Genomic DNA, 20,828 nt, shown 5'->3' on the forward strand with positions numbered 1-20,828 from the left:
AACCTTCCCAGAAACACCCACCTCATGAAATTATAAGCCCCTAAGAAATAAGAAATCACAAAGAACAACAGACTTGACTACTAGCAGTAAATAAACAACTCAACCAAATTAAAAAGAAAAAATAATTGCTACCAATAGAACAAAGGATTAATAGCCTAAATAGATATAAAAGTTCAAGAAACATAAAAATATTTTTAAAGAGATAAAAATTAAAACAAGTTGCAATTTCTAACCCCCAATCAACTTAGCAGATTTAAAATAATTCTCATTACTACTAAGGGTGCTTTCAGATGATAGTTACTCTCAGACAAAGGGAGTCAGAGTATAAACTGGTAAAATCTTTTCTGAAAAGCAATTGGAATACATTAGCAAAGAGTAGAGAGAATAGTGTTTTTTTTTAACTTAATCAACTGCAGAAATCCTCATCTCTTTTTTCATTGCTGATGTACCAAATTACTTCTGCTGTTTGAACTGTTAGTACATTTCCTTTCCTTCCATTCACCAAACATACAGGGGTGAGCAAAAGTAGGTTTATAGTTGCTCATCTGGAAAATAATACATAAATAATAAAATAATAAAAAAAGAACAAATAATCAAGAGTAAATTGTGTTTCGTGTATGCATAACTGTTAACCTACTTTTGTCCACCCCTGTATACCGAATGCCTTACAAATCCAGGTAGGTATCTAATTTCAAAGAATTTCGGTGGAAGAATTAACATGCCAACAACTAAAAAAGGCACAGGGCAGAATATGCTAACTTTTATAGGTGAAAAATAACAAAGGATGGCTAAAGCAGTCTTTTCTTGACGTTGCATCTCCTAGATTTACTTTTTCCTTTCCATCCCTAAATAAGTCATCACTCCATAGCTAGATAATTATAAATGACCCCTACTTCCCTTGGAGGATTCTCTTTCCTACCCAGAATCATCTATGTTCTCCTGCCAGGTTACATCATTGCTCATTCCATATGGGACTATTCTGTTTAAAGATCTATAACTCCCTGCTTAGCTTTCAAGGTCTTCTACATGCTGCTCCCATCAACCTATTCAATCCTATCTCCCACAACTTTCAGACAAGACCTCCACTATATCAGCCAGGAATAAAGAATCTCCCTCTAGTACCATTCTAATTTGTCCTGCTATGTCTTTATGTTTTCCCTAATATATTGAAATTTGTCAATTTTCAATATAATGATTTTATTCCCAACAACTCTGAGAAGTGAAGGGTAGATGGGGGGAAGAAAGAGATGAGGGTATCTTTAGCAGATCTTGAAATGGGGAGGCAGTTTGAGTTGAGGCTCTGAATCACTCTCTATTTCAGCAGGTTCTGAGAAAGTCCTATTTGGCAGGGTTTCTGATTAGAAGCCCCAAACCCACCAAATTCAGGCTCGTCCTTAAGGGACATATCACTGCACAATATTTGTCAGGTATGGGAACAGCTACTTTTGGTGGCCAAAAGAGTTACAAAGGAGATATTGTTATCCTGGTATCCAGACACCAAAAGCTATAATCCCATTTGGTAGTATTAAGGAAGCAATGTGTGTTTTTTTTTTTTTTTTTGGGGGGGGGGGTTATAATGGTATAGGTCTTTGTTTAAAACAGAAAAATATTATTTATGTTTTAGAGATACATACTGAAATATTTACAGATAATTCAATTGAAATAATTACAGATGAAGTTATATCATAATGACTTGCTTTAAAATAATCTGGTGTGATGCTGTATAGATGGGTATAAAACAAGATTGGCCATGAATTGGTAATTATTGAAGCGGTGTGATGGATCTATGGGAGTTCATCACATTACTTTCTCTGCTTTGGTATGAGATGGGTGGAGCTGGATTTTCAAGGGAGAGGAGCTGCTCCTCTTCTTACCCATATGCTTATTAAATCTTTTCCCACCTGTTCCCCTGAGGACTCTAGTTGTATTTCCTAACAAAAGTCCTGAAATCAATAGCAAAGGAGTTTTTCCCTCTGGAAACCCAAGTCCTGTGATCTGGCAGACACAGTCTCTGGGAATTGTTAAAGCCCGCAGTTCTGTTTTCAAAGCAAAATCAGAAAAGTACAAAAATTTGTTTCTCTGCATTCATGAAAGTTCACTCAGTGAGGTAGACTTCTTTTCCAACATTGGAGAGAAACTTGCTCTTCTTTTTTCCCTCCTCTCAGAGAATTCTCTGGCCCTTTGCCAAGAGGTCCCATCTATGGGATAATTGCCTAGGGAAAGGACATCTACTTAGAGACAAATAGCACTAGAGTTGGGGAGCTCACCCTTACAGAAGCAAGAACAGCTTAGAGCTGTGCAGAAAGAGGCATCATAGGTTACTATTAGTTTTATAAAAATATTTTTCTGGTTTATTATAACATAGATCCCAAAAATACAAGTGGGGGACTCTGTGGTACAGGCAAAATAACAGGATGCTGATAACATGATTTCATTTCTTGAACAAAGGTGAAAATAAATTATAATTTATAAAAACTGGTTACCTAACATTATCAAGGTTTAAAACTGTTAACTAAGTCAGACAGTAGCTTTAGCACTGTGGACCTGACTCTACCCCCCTCTTTCTTACTCATTTTCCATTAGGAAGTCCACAACATATTTTTTCATGCAGTAGAGATGGGCGTCCACAAGGCCTGTGTGGAAACGTATTCTAGGGTGCCTGCAAAAAGAAAAGAGAGAAGGGGCTCACAATCAGGTAACATGGGTTCTATCATATTATTAGGTAGTAGGCATTAGAAAAAAAAATTATTTTTCATTTTCTTTTAAAAATATTTTAAATATATTTTTATTGATTTCAGAGAGGAAGGGACAGGGAAAGAGAGATAGAAACATCAATGATGAGAGACAATCATTGATTGGCTGCCTTCTGCATGGCCCCCCACTGGGGATCGAGCCCACAACCTGGGCATGTGCACTAACTAGGAATTGAATCATGACCTGGTTCATAAGTCGATGCTTAACCATTGAGGCACACCAGCTGGGCGGCATCAGAAAAATTTAAGAGCTATGTTGCCTATACTCCATCCTGGGGAGATCAAGATAGTGGATACTAGCTCTGATCCAAACACAGAACAGGTCTTTTCTTTAAAGAAACCCTATTTCACATTTTATGAGGCTTTTAGGCTTCTAAAGACATTAAACCAAAATCAATAAGCCATCAAATCACTGGCAAGCCACCTTCTATTCTATTGCTCCTACACACAAATCTTGTCACTAACCTTTTCCTGCTTCTACTTCAACTGCCCCACTTCCTGCAGGCCATACTTTACTCCAGGATTTGGCTTGTGTTACTCCATTTTCACAGATGCTGAAGTAAAATTCTACGAATACTCTCTAACTCCCACTCTTACTTATTTATTCATCAGGACTTTCCCCAGTTGTACTTCCTCCAGGAAACCTTCACCCAAGTTTGTGCTCTCACACTTATGCCCACCTATATCAGACAACTTATCATACACTAAGATAATTGCCTATTTATTTGTCTCTCCCAGTGGTCGGCAAACTGTGGCTCGCGAGCCACATGCAGCTCTTTGGCCCCTTGAGTGTGGCTCTTCCACAAAATACCGACTTCTGCGCATGGGCCACGAAGTTTCAATCGCACTGTATATGCGCGCCCGCACGTGGTATTTTGTGGAAGAGCCACACTCAAGGGGCCAAAGAGCCGCATGTGGCTGGCGAGCCAGTTTGCCGACCACTGCACTAGACTGAAAATTCCCTGAGAACAGATTTATCTTTGTAGATTGAGCTCTTAGCATTGTATTTCACACAGATTAAATGTTAATAAATAGTTATTGAATAAACAAACAAATGAATAAATTAGGTCAACTTAAGGCATCTGCCTGATTGCTGTCTATTTTAGTTTGTGATTTTGGTTTCAGTCTCAAGAAATGTCATGCTTGCCCTGACCAGTGTGTCACCCCATGGACTTAGAGGTTGTGGTTCGATTCCCAGTCACGGCATATGCCTGGATTTTGGGTTCGAGCTCTGGTGTGAGCTCATATGGCATGTTCAATGGGTACCCGAGGCAACCCATCGATGTTTCACTTTCTCTCTCTCCCCGTCTTTTCTCTCTAAAATCAATGAAAGCATGTCCTTAGGCGAGGGTAATAAAAAGAAAGGTCATGTTTGTAATTTCCAAGGTCATTTTATTTAATAAAAACAGACAGCTGGGAGGAAGGAGAAAAGGGTGGAAAATAAAGATTCCAATCATAGCTGCCTGGTTGTCATTTTTCTTCTACTCTGTTACTTTGCTTTGACTGGCTTATAGCTTTAAGGAAAATTATTCTCATGGGATCGAGATACCCTAGAAGTAATTTATCAAATAAATTAAGGTGACTACCCTGGGCTTCCATTATTTTTGGAGAAAGGCAAACAAAATTCTTTGAAAAGAGCAACAGAGGAGTCAAGACTTATTATTCCACACCTATAACACATACATTCCACACACAAGCCAATTAATATATACAATGACGATGAAGAAGAAAGGAGAAGCTACTTCTCAATCCTAACTTTCTGCGATTCTTGATTTCTAAGAAATTCCTCAGGATGAATGTGGTTACCAGGGTTTCCCTGAACTCCACACTGATAATTCTCTTCCTTGGTCTAACCAATTTGGAAAGTTGCACTCTCCTGTTCAGTCTCTTGGTTTACAAATTCCCGAATCATTCAACACACTCTACCTATACTTACTGAATCCTCACAACTACCTCATGACGTAGATATGTTACTCTCATTTTTACAGCAGAGGTCAACTGCTATAAAACAGCCAGGAAAGGAATAAATTAAAATTCGGAATAACCATCTTGTAAACTGTTATCAATTCCTAGCATATATGGCACAAGCATTCATATAGCATTTTATAGCTTATAAATATTTCTTCCAACTTTTTACTCTCACCCCATAAAATAGGTTAAAAAAATTCTCCCATTTTAAAGGAAAAAAATGTCCCAAAAATTTAGAATACTCAAGGCTAGAGAATTAGGTACAAATATGAAAGACAATGAAGAAATAGAGATGGGCAATTCAGATATATTTTTTTCCTTTCATATTAAATTTGTAGTGAATGTAAATCTTGGAACTGGGAAACTAATTGCATTTAAGTTGCCAAAGAGGTGGGTTTCTTATTTCACTCTATTATTTTTGAATTACATGAGAAGTAAGGATTGATATTTTAAAGTAAAATAAACAAAACCTAAAAGCCTCAAAGAGTGTCAGTAATACCTGGGTAACTGGCAGACAGTTCTGAGCCAGAGAGGCTTTGGATTTGTATAACATAAAGTAAGAAATTAGTAAATAGCCCTGGCTGGTTTGGCTCAGTGGATAGAGTGTCAGCCTGCTGACTGAAGGGTCCCAGGTTCGATTCCAGTCAGGGGCACATGTCCAAGTTGTGGGCTCAATCCCTGGTGGGGAGCATGCAGGAGGCAGCCGATCATTGATTCTCTCTCATCATTAATGTTTCTCTCTCTCCTTCTTCCTTTCTCTCTGAAATCAATAAAAAATATATAAAAAAAAGAAACTGGTAAATAGCAATAAGATAATTAGAAACGCTTGAAATTTTATGTTTGTAAAGTAATTTAAAACAATTTTCCAAGCACAAGAAAAGCCCATTACAATAAAAAATAAAATATGTGAAAAATTTGTGGGAATCCATTCAATGATAAAATAACAATAAAAGTTCAGAGATGTGGTATAAAAATTTAAACTTTAAAGTCTATAAGATCATTTGTGAAACTTCCACGGGTTTTTTTCTTCTCTTCAATTAACATAAAAATAATTTTTTTTTTGTTAATCCTAACCCGAGGGTATTTTTTCCATTGATTTTTAGAGAGACTGGAAGGGAGAGGGAGAGAGAGAATTCTTTATCAACCTGCCTTCAAGTTTCCTCATACATTCTTGGGAAGCAGGAAAGCAGATATTAAGAAATGCTCCTAGCTCCTTGGCAGGGTCACTGGTACCAGCTGCTACAGGAGCTGGAGGGATGGAGGGCAAGCTGCCCATGGTGCTCCCCCATGGAGGAAACAGCACACAAGGCTGCAACCCTCATGCTAGCACCTTCCACTGGACAGTGATGAAGGCTGTAGCTGTGCCAGTGAGCACAGGAGAAAGTGGCCTGTTCGAGGGTGTGAGCAGAGGTGACAGGAGCAGAATAGCAGAGGGTATAGAGACTACATCATCTTGCCTCCAGCACAACCATTTCTGTCCTGTGATCAATGTGAGTCGCAGGAACTTCTTAAGTAACAAACAAAATGAGCCAGGGGCATGGAGTACATGACCTTATATTGGTCTAGGATTGGCTATGAGCTCCAGCATTATCACTGAAGGAGGTTTCATTTTGGAACAAACATAAAGGTCTTCTGTGACTTGTCAGGAAAGGCTCCATGAAAGCAGGTCAATAATGCATAAGAACCAGAAGCAACAATTCCAATGAGGACAAAAACCTCCCAAGATAACTTAGCCATCTTGAAGGGTTCAATGCAACAATACAAACAACCTTCCACAGACAGTCACCTTCTACTTTATTTGGCAATCTGAAACCTATTCCAATAAAAAAACATCTCCTCCCCGCCCCCCAGAGTCAGAGCTAATTCCCTACTACCTAATCATTATAATTTAAAATAAATTAAAGACCAAGGTGTGCTTGAAATAATCAAGGTTGCTCAGAAGTAGAGGAAAGAAAATAACCCATGAAGCATGGCTACTTACTAGCTATCTACAATTCTAATGAGGCAGATTTTGGGGCAAGTACCTGTTGCCTAAGTACCTGGTAGCTGTTTTATAAAAAAGTACTTGCCATACCACCCCAAATGCCTGCTCTTGATGGCAGGGTAAGGGGCAGGAACACAGGCTGTTGATCGTTAGGAGTGCATATGGAACTACCAAACCAAAGGTCTGCCTATGCAGCAGCGTGGGCTCTGGCACCATCGGTGCTCAGGCCCTCTCCTAGAAAGGCAGTGTTGAAGTGAGAGCCCTGGACTCAAAGCAGCAGACAGTAAAAGTGCTTCTCTTCATTGTACTGACAGAAAAACAAAAGGAAATTATTTTAGTTCACATTAATTGAATACCTACTATATGCCAGGCACTTGGGATGTAACAGTAAACAAAATGGACACGACCCCTGCATGAAGCTTAGTTTACCGGAACATAAATTATTGCAAGTATGCAATAACTGTAAAAGGCAGCACAGAATGCTACAGAAGCATATAATGGGGGACTTCACTCAGGCTGAGAGATATGGGAAATTTCCCTTTCAGCTTAGACCTGAAGGAAGGGAGATAGATAGCCAAGTGAAAGGGGCATAGCAACTAAGATGGGCACTCGGGGCAGAGAAAAATAGCTGGTGACAAGACCTTGAGGCAGATTGGTGAGTGTGAGGAACTAAAGATGCCCAGTACTGATAAAACACAGATAACAAGACGGGGAGATACACAAGATGAGGCTGGAGAGGTTTTAGGCCATGTTAAAGATTTTGATCTTTATTCTAAAGGAAGTAGGTTTTGCTTTCCAGCGGTGACAACTTCCCCACGACAACTTGCTTCTTGCTAAGGATCTCCTTCATCCCTTCCCAGAGAGAAGAGGAAACACAAGAAGAAGTACCTGGTGCAGAGCCCCAATTCCCACTTCAAGGGTGTGAAATGCCCAGGAGGCTATGAAATCACCACCACCTTCAACCATGCACAAATGGTACTTTTTTTTTTTTTAATATATTTTTATTGATTTTTTACAGAGAGGAAGGGAGAGAGATAGAGAGTTAGAAACATCGATGAGAGAGAAACATCGATCAGCTGCCTCCTGCACCTCCCCACCCCCCCACTGGGGATGTGCCCGCAACCCAGGCACACGCCCTTGACCGAAATCGAACCCGGGACCTTTGAGTCTGCAGGCCGACGCTCTATCCACTGAGCCAAACCGGTTTCGGCCACAAATGGTACTTTTGTGTTGGCTGTCCCACTGTCCTCTGCCAGCCTACAGGAGGAAAAGCAAGGCTTCCAGAGGATGTTCCTTCAGAAGGAAGCAGCACTAAAAGCACCCAGAATCAAGATGAGTGGCAAACCATCCCAATAAGTACATTTTGGATTTAAAAAAAAAAAGGAAGCAGGTCTCAGGTTATGTGTATAGGGAAAGGTAGAAGTGTATAACACAAAATCATCTCTTGTGTCTCTAGTATATTCAATATCTTGAGACTAATGACCACCTATATTCTGTGATGATATCATTGGCTTAATAGTGAGCTAAATCAAAGTTGAAAGGCAGCTTGGTGTAGTAAAAAGAGCAATGGCTAAGAGGGCTATAGTTCTGACCTCACCACTAAATATGACAAAATCTTTCTTCATGCCAGTTTCTTATTATAAAATGGAGTGTTGTGCTTCAGTTAGTCCTAGAGTTTTGTGGAGGTGCTTCAGGACCTGCTAAGGGAAGCCTGAATAAGGATAACCCTTTGTTCTAAGTTTATATCTTAGGCTTCTATATAAGATTTCAGTTACAGAGAAAGTTCCACTCCCTTAAGAGAAAGTTGGAAAATGATTGCAAATTTTAATCTTAGATAATAGATAATTTATTCATTAATTTATTCTATTTAACAAACATTGAGATCTATCATATTACCTACTTGTTGCAGAGTTCTTAGGATGGTTAGAAATTACTTGAAGTGTGTACTTGGTACTTGTATATCGGGCACTCATTAAATAACCATTATAATTACCATCATGAGCCAGGTACTGTGCTTTGGTACCAGGGACACAGAGCTGAAATAAACAGAGCTCCTCAGGAGTTCACAATCTAGTAGGGAAGACTACATGTTAGAAAACATTTTATAGTATACTGTGGTACATACTAATGGAGGGAGCTCAGTACAGAAGAGGATGTAGTGAGATGTCTAAAGAAGCAGGCACAGGATAAGGTTTCTCAGGGGTGGATGAAGCTTGGGTGGGTTCTGAAAGAGGAGGATACATTTGCTAGGCAGTCAAAGCAGGAAAAGAATATTTCAGATCAAGGAACTATAGTATATGCAAAGGCAAAGTGGTAATGAAAAAAAAAATCCCAGGATAAATGGTAAAAAATTAAAGCTGGAGAGCTAGGCAGAGGCCAGAGCACAAAAAGCCTTCTCTGACTCTTAGATGTCAAGTTAAGGAGTTTGGATTTTGTCTCTTAGGTGATAAAAAAACATGGAAAGTTATTGTTTTAAGTAAACAGTCATGTGCTGCATAACAATGTTTCGGTCAACAACAGACCAGATATACAACAGTGGTTCCGTAAGATTATAACCAAGCTGAAAAATTCCTATGGCCTATTGACGTCATTGCCATTGTAAGGTCATACATAGCACAGCTCATTACTCACATGTCTGTGGTGATGCTGGAGTAAACAAACCTACAGTGCTGTCAGCCATATAAAAGTATAGCACATACAATTATGTACAGTACATAATACTAGATAATGATAGTAAGTGACCATGTTACTGGTTTATGTGTTTACTATACCGTACTTTTTATCATTACTTTAGCGTATACTCTTGCTGTAAAACAGTATGCCGTGTTACAAGAGCAGCTGGCTCACACATCTCATACTTACCGTGTTTCTGGATTGCATCATTTTCTCTCTCTTTTTTTTTCCTTCTTTGTAATCCTCACTTAAGGATATTTTCCACTGATTTTTAGAGAGAGTGGAAGGGAGAGGGAAAGGCAGAGAGAAATATTGATGTGAGAGAAAGACATCCATTGGTTGCCTCCCGCAGGAGCCCCGACCAGGGTCCCAGGCAGGGAGGAGCCTGCAGCTGAGTTATATGCCCTTGACTGGAAACGAACCCAGGACCCTTCTGTCTGTAGGCTGACGCTCTAGCCACTGAACAAAACTGTCTAGGGTTGTATCATTTTCTCTTGTGGTTGATTTACAAAACTTGTGTGTTGTTTTGTATAGTAACATTCTGTATAGGCTCATAGCCTAGGAGCAATACGCTATACCATATAACCTAGATGTGTAGTAGGCTGTACCATGTAGGTTTACGTAAGTGCATTCTATGATGGTCGCACAACAACAAAATCACCTAACGACGCATTTCTTAGAACGGATCCCTGTCATTAAGCAGCACATAACTATACATATACACGCTATGCTGGTTTTGTATGTTTTGATTTAGTTGAGCTGGAATTATTTATGCAAAATTCTCTTTTCTGAAAGGTTCTGAGTCAGTGATGGACCCAAGAGATATTCTGTGTGACATTTAGAGGGCAGAAGTAAAGCTGTAGCCACATTTTTAATGCTATGAAGGTCGATGGATGGTGCCAAGTACTGTGTCTACTTGCACATGATGTCACTGATACACTTGCTCACCCAGTAGGCATGGAACAGTATCCAGTCCTGCAGCTCCTCTAGATCCTGACAGATATCCTCCTTCAGCTTCTCTTGGGTCCTAAGCCAAGCACTGCGTAGCTCTGTAGTGAAGGAAACCAGCTTTTCCCGCAGATTACCCACAGCAATGAGACTGAAGGCAATAAAGACAGATGTGGTCCTTGTTTTGTTCTTGCTCTTGTCCACATCTAGATTTCCTTTCTGATTGTTGATCTGGCTGACTGACAGCAATCACTGTCCTTGTGTAATGTATAGTCCAGAGCAATAAAGGGTTCCAGATGTTATCTAGACATTTCTATAGAATACAGGAGGGCACAAAGAAAGAAGGGTCAATTCTCGATTCTGCCTAGTGTGAAAATGGTCAGAAAAAGTTTCACAGAGAAGTGCTATATGAGCTGAGTCTTAAAAGAAGAGCACGTATTGAGCCAGGGAGAAAAGGGTAACTGGCTGAAGAAGTGCTAGGAATGGTGAGAGCAAAAGGACAGAAGTGTAAAAAGGAATGCGCAAGTCAGGGAACTATAAGCCACTCTCCATAACTTATGGTGGAGTGCTGAGTATGGGGTTGCATTTGGGAAATAGTGAAATATAAGGCTGGAAAGGTAAGCCTGGTTAGATGATTGAGGGCATTAGGAATTTGTAGTTTATCCTGTAAGCAATGTGTTTGTAGGTAGAGGGGGAAGAAATAGTAGAAAGAAAAGTTGAAAATTCTGGAGAGTGTTGGAAAAACTGATGGAGCAGTTCCAGGGGAGGCAGAGGATAATGGGGTATAGGCACAGTTAGGGGACTGGTCTTAAATAGGAGGACAGAAACTTCTTCCTATAAGGTTAGAAAAAAGGAATTGAAGGTGGGTCTGAGTGAAGATAAAATCATGGGTAGGATAGTATGCTGGGAAAATCAGCATCTGGTAGCCAGGATTTTCTTGCAGAAGGAGGAGGCAGGGTCATTTCCTGAGATTGGAAAGTGGAATGGGTTGAGAACAGTTGCTGAGAAGGTGGTCCAGGACAGGTGTAAGAATGTGGAGTGGTCTAAGGGCTCAGCTAAGATTGGAAATATGAATTTACAACATTGTAAGTTGGTGCCAATTTGCAACATTGCATAATATTTCTTCTGAAGTCTTTAATAGAACAGATGTAGAAGTAGACAAAGTAGATGTTAAAGTAATCCAAAGTTGAAGATTATGAGGGCAGACACAAGAAAAGGACAATCAGTGAGGATATGGAGGGAAATGCCTGAAGTAATATAGCATGTATTCTAGACTGGATGAAAAAAAAAGTGAGGGATAAAAAGAGAGAGGGGGTAGGGAGGCAAGCAGGAAGGGGTGGTAAGGGAATGAAAGATATAATGGGACTGAAATGAAGGAAACAGGATTCTAGGTAAACATGGCAGATTAAATATAGGCATAAAGCCCTATTCCTTTTGAAAGCTCATTAAAGTGACAGTAAAGGTGTTACTATTTTTAAAAAGGCATAGCCCCCAAGAACAAAGATTAGGAAAAGAGAGGATAGAAACAATATTTGAAATCTGGCAAGCAGAAGGATGGTGGTAACAGATTTAGCATATCCAAGAAAGCTGAAATCTAAACCAGCTCTAAAGAAAGCAGAGTAGCAACCGGATTTGTACTGCAGAAGCCCTGAAATGATCAGGAATTGGCTTAAGGAAGAGGCTTAGGGATGCTGACATGGGTTCTTTTACAAATAACCTATCTATATGACTATAGACGTGAGAGTTAAAAGAATAGAAAAATAAGAATAAAAGTCTCACTGTGTGTGCTGGACAAAATACCTTGGGAAAAGTTCTTGATCCTGACTTCTATAAGTCCCCCTACACGCCTCCTCCCAAAAACTGCAAAATTAGAGAAGTACTTAAGGAATTTATGGCTGATTTGCAGCAATGGGGATACTAATGTTAAGTAAATAGCATTTCAAGACTTTCCATTGGGAAAATAATCAAGAATATAAACCCATTTCTCATCATCTCATCATCCCAGAAATACAAATTTGGCCATGATTTTCGAGATTTGATTCAAGTCCTTGTCTTCCCAGATATAAATGTCTAAACTTTCCAAGATGAATGTGTGAACATTTTATTCCATTTTAAATATATCCTTTAGAAGCTTGTTTTAATTTTTCATTACTCTTCCAGTAAAAAAAAACAAAAACCCCTTGACTAGAATTCAAAAGAAAACAACACAACACTAGAGAAAAGCTACATGATTTTCTTATTAAATATTTGGCACAAATACCTTTAACTTATGAAATATTAAAAACACATGTCTTTCCGAAATAAAACAGGAAATTTAGAACTGGGGGGACCGTCTTTAAAGAACTAAGTCAATTTTAGTTGGAAAAACTGAGGCTTAGAGAAGCAAAGTGATTTGCTCGAGATCATATAGCTGGTTTGTCTCAAGACTAAATTCCAAATTCTCTAGACTCAAATTTCCAATCCCATACTCCTATCAGCAACATTCTTTTCCACTACATACAATGTCTCTCCAAGTCAGTAATACTTCAAGTCAACATTTGGAAAAGGTTTTCTGCTTTTTAAAAAAACACTGAGGTAGTAAGAATCTGGACCCACTGGAGTCAAGTACTACCTGATGACTAGACAGCTTGCTGGGGAGACTGCTCTGTACCTGACTATAGGCTTAGCAGGATTCCTACTCCAACAAGCATCATACACTATCTCACTTTCTAGGACCAAATATGCCTGAAGCCCAACAAAACAGAACATTTCCTTGCAATCAAGCAAACACTTCATCCTCTCTCAGACAGGGAGAAAACAAATGTTGTCCTTTTCTCCTACAATCACTACAAAAGTAAGAAAACTTTAAAACAAGAGGTTTCTGGTGACCCCAGATATATATACACAAAGGCCTTTTTCAAGATTTAGTGTTTGACTAATAGGAACTAGTCCTCACTTTTGGAAATTCAGTTTAAAAAAAGGATAGGAAGTATTGGATTCTCATATTCAAACATGTTTTAAAAAAATCTGAATCTAATTAGCTTTTACCCACCATCCCACTGAGGCCAGGAGGAGCACAATGCCCCAGAGGGTCATATGAATATGGGGAAGAAGATTTTATTGCTCATTTATCCAGCCAGCTGCCCTATTGCAACTATACTCCAAAAATCCCGAATCACTGGGGTGTAGATTACAAGTTAGAAGAATGGAGGGAAAAATCTGCCAACAACAAAAACTACAATCTAGTCTTAGGAAACCAGCAGAAGATCTGGGCTTTTAAAAAAAATACATATTTTTTTATTTACTTCAGAGAGGAATGGAGGAGAGAGAGATAGAAATATCAATGATGAGAGAGAATCATTGATTAGCTGCCTCCTACATGCCCCATACTGGGGATTGAGCTCGCAACCTAGGCATGTGCCCTGTCTGGGAATTGAACCATTATCTCTTGGTTCATAGGTCGATGCTCAAACACTGAGCCACACCAGCTGGACTCTCTTTTGTTCTTTTAAAGATAGCATACAGCTTTTGGGTTCATGAGTGAAATATTCTCTCATCTCTCAATGAGAGCAAGGTTTTTGGTGTATTTTGCCCACATTGTATTCCTAGCTCCTAAAGTAGTGAAATTCAGATGGCTCAAGTATTAATAAACACATCTTTCTGAATAATGTTACCTTTTTTGACATTTTCTTCTCTTCATAATATTTCCCTTTAAGGTGATTTTTTTCTCTCTGCTAATTTATTGTTTTTTCCTGTTTAGATCTGGTAATTCTTGTGTGTGTGTGTGTGCGCGCGCGCGTGCAATATCTGATTGGGAGCACTGAACATGTGGTAGGCTTTTTCAACTTTGAAATTTAATGTAGGATTACCTAAGAGGTAGGTTATCTGTTGGGAATTCCCCGATGTTTGTATCTTAAGGTCTTTCCTCTTAGACTGTCTGATACCAGAGAAGAATTCTCTTCTGTCCTTGCTTGACAGGTGCAGGCCTGATTGCTAGTATTTAGGAACCAAGTGGGAGAAGAACACTGAGAACCTTACAACATAGATTCCCCATTTTTGTGTGTGATATCTCCAACCTCATCTATGTTTGGTGTTCCAATCATATTTATTAGCTCTTGTATGTTTTTTTTTAAAAAGAATATTTATTGATTTTTATAAACCGGTGACCTCTTGGTTCATGGGTCAATGTTCAACCACTGAGCCACACTGGGGTGATTCTCTGTAACTATTAACCATTTTCTTTTTCATCTAAATCACTGAATATCTCAAACGTTTCCTTTATGTCAATAACTTGATTTTCACTGGTGTCTACTATTCTGCTATTTGTTATTTTAAAATTTATTAGTTAACTCTGAAATTAAGTTACTTGGTCCTCTATTTTCTTAGTTCTCTATACTCTTTTACCTCATTTTGCTGTTTTATCATCTCATCACTGAAATTTTATTTATAAAATCTACATTTTAATGAGTTGTTTTATAGTTGTAGAGTTGTAAAGAAATTCTTTCTATTCATTGAGTTATTATTTTTCAGGGTAGGCTCTTTGTCTTTTGCAGGGCATTTTTCTTGCTTTCATTTTGTTTGGTGTATATTTGCACAGCTGGCATGCTAATTCTTTTGGGTCTTGTTCATTCTTTTATTAATTTTGATACAATATAGATGAATTCTTGCCCTGGCTGGTACGCTCAATGGTTAGAGTGTCAGCCCATATACTGAAGGATTGTGGGTTCGATTCCTAGTCAAGGGCACGTACCTGAATTTCAGGTTCGATCCCCAGCACCAGTTGGGGCATGTGCAGGAGGCAGCCAATCGATGTATCTCTCTTGCACTGATGCTTATCTCTCTCTTCTCCCCACCACCTCCCTGCTTTCCACTCTTTGGGGGGAAAAAAATCCTCTGGTGCAGATTAATGGAAAAAAATTTTTTAATGTTGTATAGACATACAATGGAATATTATGCAGCCTTAAAAAGGAAGGAGCCTGGCCAGCATGGCTCAGTGGTTGAGCATCGACCCATGAACCAGGAGGTAATGGTTCGACTCCTGGTCAGGGCACATGCCTGGGTTGTGGGTGTGATCCCCAGCGGCAAGTGTGCAGGAGGCAGCCAATCGATGATTCTCTCTCATCGCTGACGTTTCTGTTTCTCTCCCTCTCCTTTCCTCTCAGAAATTAATATCAATATATATTTTTTTAAAAAGGAAGGAAATTCTGATACATGCTACAACATGGATGAACCTTGAGAACATTACACAAAATGAAGTAAGCCAGTCACAAAAAGACAAATACTTTATGATTCACTAATATGAAGTATCGCAAGACGTCAAATTCATAGAAACAGAAAGTTGAATGGTAGTTTACCAGGGGCTGGGGAGAAGAGATGGAGAGTTATTGTTTAATAGATATAGAACTTCATATTTGCAAGATAAAAAAGTTCTGGAGATTTGTTTCACAACAATGTGAATATACTAAGATTAGTGAAATGTACACTTAAAAAACGGTTAAGATAGTAACTTGTATAAAAAAGGAAGCTCTATAACATTGTCAGAAAAACAGTCCTGTTCCCTGTTTTCCCCACAGCTGCTTTGCCCCACTCCTATGCAGGATCTGACTCTACCTTGGCAAGAAAAGACACAGAGAAAAGCTAAGCTTGTGTGGTGAAAGAAAGTCTTCATACTGTCTCAGGAGAAAACATTCACATTCTTCTGTTAATTTCACACAGTATAATCTAGTTTTCATAACTCTTTCCCATCCACTGGGTGGTTTTATTTTGTTTTAAGACATGAAGAATTGCCAATAAGAAACACCCTAGGGCTTACTTCTGCAGGATGGATCCCTTAATGACCAGCTCCTCATCCAAGTCCGCTTCATTAGCCATGAAGAGCAGCCTCTTTCCTGTGCTGTCCACTCCAATGAAGTCACGCTGCTCCACTGAATCATACAAAAGAAGGAATATCAAACAAAGACATTTGCTTTGCCTGTATGACTAAGTCAGGGAAGAGGGTACCTGCTCACATTTCTCTTGGAACCAAATACAGAACTGAGTGTTATGTAGCACATACTCATTACAATGTTTAAAAATTTTTTATTGCTCTAAAGGATATTATTAGGTTAACTGTGAATTCTGAATAAGTTCTATAGGTTAAAGTATTGTGTCAATGTAATTTTCTATTTTTAGAGATCTGTCCTTTATGGAGGTAGGTGGAGGACACACTTTTGTGTATTTAAAGGCAAAGGGAATGATGCCTGCAATTTATTCTCACATAGCTCAGAAAAAAATAATTATATATACATTATATATGCATATGATATATATTGAATATATGTTATGAAAGAGAGAATGATAAAGCAAATATTAAACTTTGGGTGCAAGATATATAAGTTCTTGCCCTAGCCGGTTTGGCTCAGTGGATAGAGCATCAGCCTGCGGACTGAAAGGTCCCCTGTTCGATTCCCTGGTTCAAGGGCACATGCCTGGGTTGTAGGCTCGATCCCCAGTGTGGGGCGTGCAGGAGGCAGTCGGTCAATGATTCTCTCTCATCACTGATGTTCCTATCTCTCTCTCACCCTCTCCCTTCCTCCCTGAAATCAATAAAAATATATTTTAAAAAAGATATATAAGTTCTTTATACTATTCTTGTAACTATTTTGTAAATTTGAAATTATTAAAAAAATAAAAAGCGAAAGTGGTGCTGGATATGTTAATTAGTTTGATTGTGGTAATCACTTCACAGTACATATACCAAAATATCACCTTGTAAACCTTAAATATATATAATTTTTATTTATAAAAAATAAATAGATAAAAAAGTTTTTTAAAAAGAGGGGCAGTCACGATACTGCTTAACCACCTAAGTGGATTAACCACAAGCCCACTGCCTGGCACAAAAAGAAAACACAAGATATCCTTTCTTTGAAATAATCAGCTAGGTCTGCTCACTGTGAAAATGGGAATAACATTACTTAAGGACATCCACATTCAACCAACATTAACTATATGTCTACTATGCACTAGATTTTATGCTGTGTATGGGAGCATTCAAATAAAATAAGGTACATATTTATTAAATGTACAGAGTTATCTGGTAGATGGTGATTTTACAGGCTGCCCTATGATTGCTGTTTTCTGTGTTACATTTCTTCACCCCAACCACATTATAAGCTCTTCAAGTGCAGGCTTAGGATTCCTTTAAATATAAACCCAGTACAGTGTTGGACACTTAACAAAATCTGCTAAGATCTGGATAGTATCTATCTAAGCTTGCAAAAGCATTTTCAAATAGAGGCAGCATAACATATAGTTAAGGGAGCCTTTGAAGCCACACCACTTGAGTATAAATCCACTTACTATTTGTATGTCTTTGAGCAAGATACTAAACCTCTCTGTTCCTCAGTTTCAGTTGTAAAATGAGGGTAATAAGGACTAAGTAAGTTAATACATGCTTTCATTTGATCCTCACAAAAATCACATAAAGCAATGATTTAACACCAAGGAGAAAGTGAAAGTTGAACTCGAGGAAATATTTTTATCTCTAAAGATGAATTTATCTGCCTCCTATTGACAGGCAATGACTACCATATGATTAAACATGCTTCCCGCCCTGACTGGTTTGGCTCAGTGGATAGCGCGTCGGCCTGCGGACTGAAAGGTCCCAGGTTCGATTCCAGTCAAGGGCATGTGCCTTGGTTGCAGGCACACCCCCATTGTGGGGTGTGCAGGAGGCAGCTGATCGATGTTTCTCTCTCATCGATGTTTCTAACTCTCTGTCCCTCTCCCTTCCTCTCTGTAAAAATCAATAAAATATATTTAAAACAAACAAACAAACAAACAAACAAACAAACAAAAAAACATGCTTCCCTCTCAGCTTAATCTGTCTCTATACCAAGAACCAAATGCATTACTCAAGTGCATAATGTGTTTAGCTCAGTGGCTAAAGCATTCATTTCTTCAGATGGTGCCCAGTCATCTTATCATATGTAGTGTCTGACTCTGAATAGGGAGAAGCTACCATTAAAAGTTATGTTATTTTTTTCAATATCTAAGATTAGTGAACTCCAAAGAAGAAAGGGTAAATAATGCCAATTTGAAGGCAAGTTTTTTAAAAAAAAGTATATTTTATTGATTTTTCACAGAGAAGAAGGGAGAAGGATAGAGAGTTAGAAACATCGATGAGAGAAACATTGATCAGCTGCCTCCTACACACCTCCTACTGGGGATGTGTCCACAACCAAGGTACATGCCCTTGACCGGAATCGAACCTGGGACCCTTCAGTCCACAGGCCGGCACTCTATCCACTGAGCCAAACCGGTTAGGGCTGAAGGCAAGTTTTACAACCAAACCTAAAAACTGCAGAGAATTTCAAATGCCATACAGCAGCTGTGACATATATCAATATTCATTCATTCATCCATTACATGGAAACTTGAGAACATAACCAAGTCTGCAAAGGTCTGATCATGAACCAATATTTTAAAAAGAAACACAGAGATATTATTTTTGGATCTAATTTGGAGTGCTTAGCCTATCCAAGTCCTTAGGCCCACAAAACCCCGAATGTTCCGGGAGCAGTAATTTCCAAGTCCACTTTTCAGTTTTGGTGCACTTCAGTCACATTCCCCTCACTCTCAGGCCCCACCTTTTGTATTTGCTTCTTTGTAGCTACCATAGTAACTGGGACCTCAGAATATGATATAAATTAGGGAAACTTGGAAAAGTTTCTGTTCTGTGTTAACAAAGTGAATTCCACTTTGACAGCAGAGCAGGTAACATTAGAATGTTCATCCTAAGGAGAAAGACCACACAAATAGCGTTAAGAAAGCAGTTAAAACTATGAAGTTCCATTTTAAAAATCTGTCATATTCAACTATTCATATTTTAGTCATTTTTTTGCTTCTTTGAACCCTCCTGTTTCCTCCATAGTCATTATCCATTTGCTTATTCAGCTAATAAATATATTTGTGTACCTCTTCTGTGACAGGCATTATGTTTGTTATGTAGAGAGAGGCCCAAGTGACTTTTAAAAATATACGTAAATGAGGACAGCCTCTAGCTAACAGCTAGCTAGAAATTGAGATTCTCAGTTCAACAGTCCTCAGGGAACTGAAATTCTGCCAACAAACAAATATGCTTAGAAGAAATCCTTTCCTAGTTGAGCCTTCAGATGAATCCTCAGTCCTGGATGACACTCTGATTTCAGCTTATGAAACACTTTTGGATAACTATATCTCTCTTTAAATTATGGGCATATAAAATCTTGATAAAAGTGAAAACTAAATTAAAAAAAAAGAAAGCCCAAGCTATGGAGTAGGAAGGCATGGGTTCAAGTTCTGATTCTACCACCTATCTCTGATGTAATCTTGAGCAGCTATTCACAAAATGCTATTAGCTATAAATAGATATAAAAACTTGGTCAATAACATACTATCTAGCTCCAGTCACTGGATTTCAGCTTGAGAGCAAATCTTGATTATCTCTGTTTCCCATATAGGGCTTATAGTTTAGCATAGATTATACATATATAGTATGTCCTAAATGCAATGACTTAAATCAAAATGTAAAGCATTTGTAGGACAGGGATCTGATTTCATACCCATTACCCTGTCTGCACAAAAGTAAACTGCTCACCTCTTTCTTTTCAAACATCATGTTTTAAAATATATTTTCCTATAACTGAGACATTGCTCCCTGTATTTTGCACATGCTCCTATTATTGTACTTATCACATTGTGATGATGAATTCTAGGCACATTTGAACATAATTCTATATACTTGCTTCCTCCATCACAGAACTTCAGTTTTGAATAACGCAGGGATTTCAAATCACTTCTGTTGGATATGATTAGGAAAAAAAGGGCAGAGGAGTGGGAACTGAGAAGAGGAAATAGATCAAGCAGAAGCCCAAGCAGAGTAGAAGTTTTCCTTTGAAGTACAGCTTTAAGAAAAATGAAGGAAGCTGAAGCAGAAGAAACACAGGCTCAAAACTGCCTACCAATAATGGTTAGTGTAGAGGCAACTAAGTTGATTGAGAGGTGACAGCTTTCACTCGTGTGATTCTGAAGCACACTAATATATACTGGTTCTAGTCTGGATCAAGACTATATAACTCTGAGAATTAGAGAGGAATATGAGAAATACTACTACAGTAAACTGGGTTAAACAAATTTTTTCCATTTCAAATATCCCAAGAGACACAGTGGAACTTCAGAGATAACAGTCAATAATTTGTGTCATAAAATCATAACAGCATAAAACATTTGCACAGAGGAATATACCAAAAAGACAAACCCCTTAATAAACATGTTATCTGTAATACAACAAAACAAATATACCATGTTCTTATTGAAACTGAGGAAAAAAGGAAATTTTTTTAGCTTCTAACAAGCAAGGAATGGTAAATGGGAATTAATGATATTTATGCATTATTACAAGTTTAAAATATGTATGTTTTTATATCACTGATATTCTCTTTATGTAATGTTTACTGTTTGATTTTTGTGACTGCAAAAATTACATGTATGAGGCTTTCATT

At 38.4% G+C, this 20,828-nt stretch overlaps 1 protein-coding gene across 3 annotated transcripts in view; it reads right to left on the minus strand.

Moving 5' to 3' along the window:
* EIF2B3 (eukaryotic translation initiation factor 2B subunit gamma) overlaps nucleotides 1–20,828 on the minus strand; it is a 92,340-nt gene that overhangs the window by 31,202 nt on the left and 40,310 nt on the right. For 2 of the 3 annotated variants that reach the window (XM_081085829.1, XM_081085830.1), the window contains exons 5-6: nucleotides 16,118–16,229; nucleotides 2,570–2,659 (exon numbers count right to left, since the gene is read on the minus strand). In XM_081085829.1, the coding sequence (XP_080941955.1) occupies nucleotides 2,570–2,659; nucleotides 16,118–16,229 (202 nt within the window). The remainder of the gene's footprint in view (nucleotides 1–2,569; nucleotides 2,660–16,117; nucleotides 16,230–20,828) is intronic. The other variant, XM_081085831.1, reaches the window with a different exon arrangement.

Source organism: Myotis nattereri (genome assembly GCF_964212035.1).
Source record: "Myotis nattereri genome assembly, chromosome: 3".
NCBI lineage: Eukaryota > Metazoa > Chordata > Mammalia > Chiroptera > Vespertilionidae > Myotis > Myotis nattereri.